Genomic DNA, 6,734 nt, shown 5'->3' with positions numbered 1-6,734 from the left:
GTGTGTGTGTGTGTGTGTGTGTGTGTGTGTGTGTGTGTGTGTGTGTGAACATGGTAAATTATTTACTCAAAGAAAAGAGAAAAACCGCCCGCCCCACCAATGAAGATAGCAAAAGAGAACTAACTGATTTGTCTGTCGTCTTTCCTGTCAAGATCGCCCTCGCCTTGGCTTTGGTCAGAGGGAAGGACTTTATGTATGAGTCATACAGATGCTTTGCCAGGGCCCGGAGATCAGCAGACTCTGGGTTCAGCTGGTCGATATCACTGGAGATCTCAGCCAGCAGCTTCTCCTTTTCGGCCTGTGGCATCCGCCCAAACCTGATCGCTGCAGAGGAAGAAGGAATGTCAGAATGAATCATTGTGTTCCTGGTGTTCATAATGTTCTCTTCTCCCAGTCCTCATAAACTGCCCCCCTCCCCAAAATCTGGGGCTCTGGTTTCTTTCAATGGCCTTTCCAGAATTACTGTTTCACTGGAGTGCCACAAACAATAAATAATGATCAATTATTGGATTCATTAACTGTAAAAGAAAACACACATGCATATATGTGTAGATACACATATGTATATATAAACATGTATGTATTTTTCAGTTAACGAATCCAATAATTGATTGTTATTGTATATATATGTATACACACTATATATAGAGAAAGAAAGAGAGAAACATACAAAGAGAGACAGAAAGGCAAAGGAGGAGAAGGAGAGAAAGAGAGACAGAAAGAAAGGAGAGACTACAAAAGAAGGAAAACAGGAATTTATTCTTTTGTAGAATCCAGATTTAGAAGGGACCTTGGAGACAGTGTAGTCTAACTCCCTGACCTTGCTGAGGAGGGGTCTGAGGTCCCGACTAGGGTACTGACGTGCCCAAGATCACAAACATCAAAAGAGACTAAGAGTTGAATCAGTGTCTGACTCCAAACCCAGTGCTCTTTCTACTATGTGGATCTTCACCCAACTTTGCAGTTTTCTGGGTTTCTGGGCCTACCACTGAATTCCCTTTGCCTCAAGGACTGTTTCTCTGCTCACATTTGGGCACTGTAACTAGGGTTAAGTAACAGTATATTTTTTCAGGGGTGGGAGGAAGTTTAGAAGAAAGAAAGGAAGAGCCATTTGGGAGGAAGTGGGGCCTGGGGTAGAGGGAGAATGATCCATTTGTAACCCTTCCAACTTCTGGTACCTTCTTTTCCCATTGTAAGACCTTCCCTTGCACAGCACTTCTTAACTGCTAATTTGGGGGTGCATATTTTGGACCGCAACTCGTTCCTGTTACAAGAAGATTTGGATCGCTTCTTGATACAACATATTATTAAGCCAGAAATAGCATTTCCATCAAGAATGCCAATAATCTGAGGCATGTGATGACTGCAAAGAGCAAAGGGCTCTAGGGGTCAAGGAGTCTCTGTACTGGTCCCTGGCTCTATCACTGAAGAGCTCTGTGATTTTGGCCATGTGAGGCCTTGGTTTCCTCATGTAAGATGGGGGAAGAAAAGTTCAACTGGATGATTCAGTTCTTATATGCTATGGTTCCCTGCAAAACCATTGCCCAGTGGTTTTTACTACAGAGTTTTCCTAAAGAAATAGCCCCTTTGCATCTTGGAGATGTCAAACCACCATTTCACCTCACATGTTCAGCACGAACCAAGCTTGGGCAAGTGTCAGTCTTAGTTTCCTCATCAAGAAAATGAAAGAGTTGGGATTAGATAGATGCCCATAAGGCTTCTTCCAGTTCTAAATCCTACTCATCTTATGACATGTTTCTTTTGAAAACCTCCTTTGCATCCACTAAACTCACAAAAAGAGAAGAGTCAGGAGAAAAGAGAAACTCTGTAGCTGAGATCATGTTCAGTCATTTCATGTCCTAGTCTTCATTGACTTCATTTAGTATTCTCTTGGCAAAGATACTGGAGTGGTTTGCCATTTCCTTCTCCAGCTCATTTTACAGATGAGGAAACTGAGGCAAACAGAGGTTAAGTGACTTGCCTAGGGTCACATGGCTGGTGTCTGAGTTTAAATTTGAACTGCCCGCCTGTAGCCCTATTCACTGTGCCACCTAGCTTCCCTTGAGATCCCTTAAATAAACCTTTTATTCAGACATTTCCTAACATGTCCCCTGCTCATGACGACCTTAAATGTAAATTTATGAACTGACAATTGATAGATATATATGAATCAACTATTTATTCTCTCTTGCTCCATTTCTGTTTGATTCCATATGGATGGTAGATGAGTCTTTCTTGGAAGATAGAGAAATGCCCAATGGGATGCTATAGCCCCAATCCTGATTGTTAGGGTATTGGGGAACAGGTCCTACCAAAGTGCCAAGTTTCACAAGAGTGAAAGGAAATAAGACCATAGGAGAAGGCTATGGGGGTTAGAGCTGGAGATAACTCCAGTGATCATCAAATCCAATTTTCTAATTTTACAGAGGAGGAAACTGAGGCCAAGGAAAATGATGTACTCGATGTCACATCAGTAATAATAGGAGAACTGGGATTTGAAATGAGATTCTCTGACTCTATATCTTGTTCTTTTTCTTCCCCATTACTATACCTTCCTATATCTTTGTTGTGGGCAATATGGCAAGGAAAAACAGCAGAATGTGTTGGGGAAAGAATTTTTCATATTAGGAAAACAAAAAAAGAAAGAAATCTTAGAATTGACTTCCAGCCAGGGCTGTGATACAGCAAGTAAATGGTGGTCAGGATAACCCGCTGTTGGTTATTCCTAGGCCTGTGTTGTGCAACAGAAAGAAATCTCAGTCTTACTAGGTTTCATAATGCTTTGGGTCCAATAGTAGTCTGTGGGATGGCTTGTTTGAGAATAACAGAGAGTAACATGTAGGAAAGGAAAGGGTGTTACTAAAATGCCACTAAAGAGGAAATAAATCTGACATGGACGTCTTGAAATTTAGGCTTCAGAGGAACTCTGAGAAACCATCTTGACTAATCTCCGTGTTTTCTAGAAGACAGAGCTAAAAGCCAGAGAGGTTAATCAAGTTACCCAAGGTCGCACAACTAATTGTTGACATCTTGGACTAAAGCCCAGGTCTCCTGACTCCCAAGGTGCTTTCTATTAATCAACATTAGCATCAGCCAAAAACTATAGGTATTTTACATTTTTTGGGACTGCTTTCATGCTACTTTCCCAAAACTGATCATTGTTTTAGGATGTATCAGAAAGGAGATGCTTTATTACTTTTTAATTACTGGAATATGAAAGAGCTTCTTTTAACTGCTATAATTCAACTTTAAACATGAAATCTCTGTGTGTTGATCTCTCTGAAAAAGACCAAATCTTCGGAAGCCAATTTTCTGACCCATCAGCTTTGGTATCTATCAATGTTTGAGTAGGTTTTTTGAGAAAAGATCTGAGAGTTTCAGTAGCCTGAAAGCTCCATATTAGTAAAGCATGTGATTTTTTTTTTTTTTTTTTACCAAAAAAGCAAATTCAATCTTAGGCTGAATGAAAATGCAGTTCCTCCACTTTCCCCTGCCCTGGTCAGACCACATCTGCAATCCTTGTTCAAGTCTGGACATCACATTGTAGGAAGGACGTGGACATACTTGATGGGTGAGCAAGATGGCGAAAGACCTGTAGATCATTCCATATGAGGACCGGGTGATGTTAAACAGGAGAAGAGAAGATTCAGGGTGGAAGTGATAGTTACCTTCAAATATCTGATGGTCTGTCCTATGGAGAGGGATTTGACATGTCCTGCTGGCCCCAGAAAGAATCACATGAAGCAATAGGTTGAATGTGCAAAGACATAGATTTTACTTCAATGCAAAGAAAAACTTTCTAACAACTAAAGCTTTTCCCAAGTGGAATGGGCTGCTTCGGAGTTAGTGGGTTTTCCCTTCCCTGGAGGTCGTTGAAGAGAGGTTGGAGGATCCCATGTTGGGGAAAGGGTGGAGAGGATTCTTGTCTGAGTGGGTAAGGATTGCATGAGATGGTCTGAGGGCCTTTCCAACACTGAGATCCTTCCAAATGCTTATGCAACAAATTAAGTTCTATTAACTTAATCTTGCTCCTACCACTAACTCCTCTATAATCTTGGGCAAGTGCCTTAACATCTTTGGGCTTCAGTTTTCTTGTCTGTTAAATCATGGGGCTGGGTTAGATAATCCTGAACATCCCTTATTATTCTAACAATCTATGATTTGTGAACATCTGTAGGTATAATGAATTATAGGTGTAATTTTTAAGTGTTGCAAGCCCGAAGCCTACTATGGAACAGAGTTATGCATCTTCCTAGAAGGACTGAGTTTGCATCCCAAGTGGAGAGAATTCTGAAATTGCAGGGGAAATGAAAGATTTTTTTTAAACCTATGCATTTAAAACAAATGGACAAAAGCATTACTATTTTATCTTGCTTTCCTTGAAGATTTGTTACCAGTCCTTTCAAAGAAACAAGATTTCTAGAGGCAAAAAGGCACATAGGGTGGCCCCCAATGCAAAATGTTCATGCATTTTTTTGGAAGATGTGGATGATGAATACTTTCCTCCCCCTGCCTCCAACTGTCTCCCAACTTTTTTTTTTGCAGGATTCTGGTGCAACTGCCTTAGTTTTAAGGCATCTCTGGGGTGGAAGGGGCAGTAAACTATGGTGCACACACATTCCTGAGTATTTTCTCAGAGGTGCAAATGCAGTTTCTGCACACCTGATAGAACACTTCTCAAATGTTCCCTGAAGCAACTTATGAAATTGACTTTCTCACTTAAGCAATTCTATTTTGGAGCTGACCTTATACCTACTTCTACCCACTGGGTCAGAGGGTAGAGTCTTCTCTGGGTCTCTTTATAACAGGTTTTTGTTCCCTGCCTGCATTTGGAAGTCATGACTCTGACACAAAAGACTCGTCAATTCCTAGAGGTCAGGAATGAGAGCCATGTCATTTTCTATGTGTACCAACTGGCAAAGTACCAAGAGGTGCATGGCACAGCGGAATCACCCCTGGCTTTGGTTCTGGAGGATTTGGGTTCAAATCTTGCCTCTGTCACTACCTGTGTGACCTTGGGTAAGTCACTGAATCTCTTTGGTGCTCAGTTTCTTCATCTGTAAAATGAGGACTAGATGACCTTTGACTTCTAGCATTATGAGTCTAAGAATCAAAAAAAAAAAAAACCAAAACAACAACAACAACAACAACAACAACAACAACAAAAAACCACTCCTAACCCTTATTTGGATCAATGAAACACTTCAGCAACCAATAATTAGGAGCCTACTATGTGGGAGGAGCTGGGGATATAAAGACACTTGACACATAATAGATCATAGAGTAAAGAATGTTCATTGACTGAGATGAAAGTGAAAAGGTCCCTTTTTATTCTATTGGCGTAAATCAGGTTTCCTAGACAGGATTTGGGGGGAAATGGGTGATCTAGGCAGCAGAGTGATGTAGTATGAGACTAGGAACCAAGAGACTTGAATTCTAGGCTCAACTCTGCTGCTAATTCATGGTGGACAAATGAATCTACCTTTCTGGGCCCCAATCTCCCTACTTGTAAAATGGGGAGTTGGACAAGATTATTTCTTTAAAAAAAATTATTTAAAGTTTTGAGTTCCAAATTCTGTTCCTCCCTCATTTCCTCCCCTCCCTGAGACAGTAAGCAATTAGATTTAAGTTATACATGTGCAACTATGTAAAACATTTCCATACTATTCATTTTGTATAAAAAGACTCTAATAAAAGAGAAAAAAAATGAAAGAAAGAAAGCGAAAAATAGCATGTTTCAGTCTGTATTCAATCAATATCAGTTCTTTCTCTGGAGGCGCATAGTATGTTTCATCATTAGTCCTTTGGGATTGTCTTGGATCACTATATTGCTGAGAATAGCTAAGTCATTCACAGGTCTTCATTGAACAATGTTGCTGTTACTGTGTACAATATTGTCCTGGTTCTGTTCACTTCACCATGCATCAGTTCATGTAAGTCTTTCCAGGTTTTTCCGAAATCATCCTACTTGTCATTTTTTATAGCACAGTAATATTCCATTACAATCATATGCCACTGCTTGTTTAGCCATTCTCCAATTGATAAGCATCCCTTTGATTTCCAATTGTTAGCCATCACAGAAAGAGCCACTACAAATATTTTTTGTACAAATAGGTCCTTTTCCCTTTCTTTTTGGATGTCTTTGGGATATAGACCTAGTAGTGGTATTGCTAGACGAAAGGTTATGAAATTTTTATAGCCCTTTGGGTACAGTTCCAAATTGCTCTCCAGAATGGTTGTTTTCTGCTTTCCTTATAATTTTGGTTGTGCAAAAACTTTTAAATTTTATGTAATCAAAATGATCTATTTTACATTTAGTAAGGTTCTCTATATTTTCTTGCATCCTAAATTCTTTCCTTATCCATAAATCTGACAGATAAACTATTCCATGCTCTCTTATTTTGCTTATAGTATCACTCTTTATGTGTAAATCATGTACCAATTTTGACCTTACTTTGGTATAAATGTGAGAAACCTAGTTTCTGCCATACTGTGTTCCAGTTTTCCCAACAATTTTTGTCAAATAATGAATTTTTGTTCCAAAGGCTTGGATCTTTGGGTTTATCATATACTAGATTGCTATGGTCACTTACTATAATGTAATTTGTACCTAATCTATTCCACTAATCCACTGCTCTATTTCTTAGCCAGTACCAGATTGTTTTGATAATTAACACTTTATAATACAGTTTGAGATTTGGTATGGCTAAACCACCTTCTTTTGTATTTTTTTT

The 6,734-nt window shown here is 39.5% G+C and overlaps 1 protein-coding gene across 7 annotated transcripts in view; it reads right to left on the bottom strand.

The window, feature by feature from the left end:
- PPARG (peroxisome proliferator activated receptor gamma) overlaps positions 1-6,734 on the bottom strand; it is a 174,074-nt gene that overhangs the window by 33,237 nt on the left and 134,103 nt on the right. For all 7 annotated transcript variants that reach the window (XM_027863923.1, XM_027863921.1, XM_027863924.1 and 4 more), the window contains one exon: positions 125-324. In XM_027863923.1, the coding sequence (XP_027719724.1) occupies positions 125-324 (200 nt within the window). The remainder of the gene's footprint in view (positions 1-124; positions 325-6,734) is intronic.

This window comes from Vombatus ursinus, unplaced genomic scaffold (genome assembly GCF_900497805.2).
Source record: "Vombatus ursinus unplaced genomic scaffold, bare-nosed wombat genome assembly UNPS02014773.1, whole genome shotgun sequence".
Classification (NCBI taxonomy): domain Eukaryota; kingdom Metazoa; phylum Chordata; class Mammalia; order Diprotodontia; family Vombatidae; genus Vombatus; species Vombatus ursinus.
Note: the sequence above shows the minus strand (reverse complement) of the source record. Positions and strands in the feature narration are given on the sequence as shown.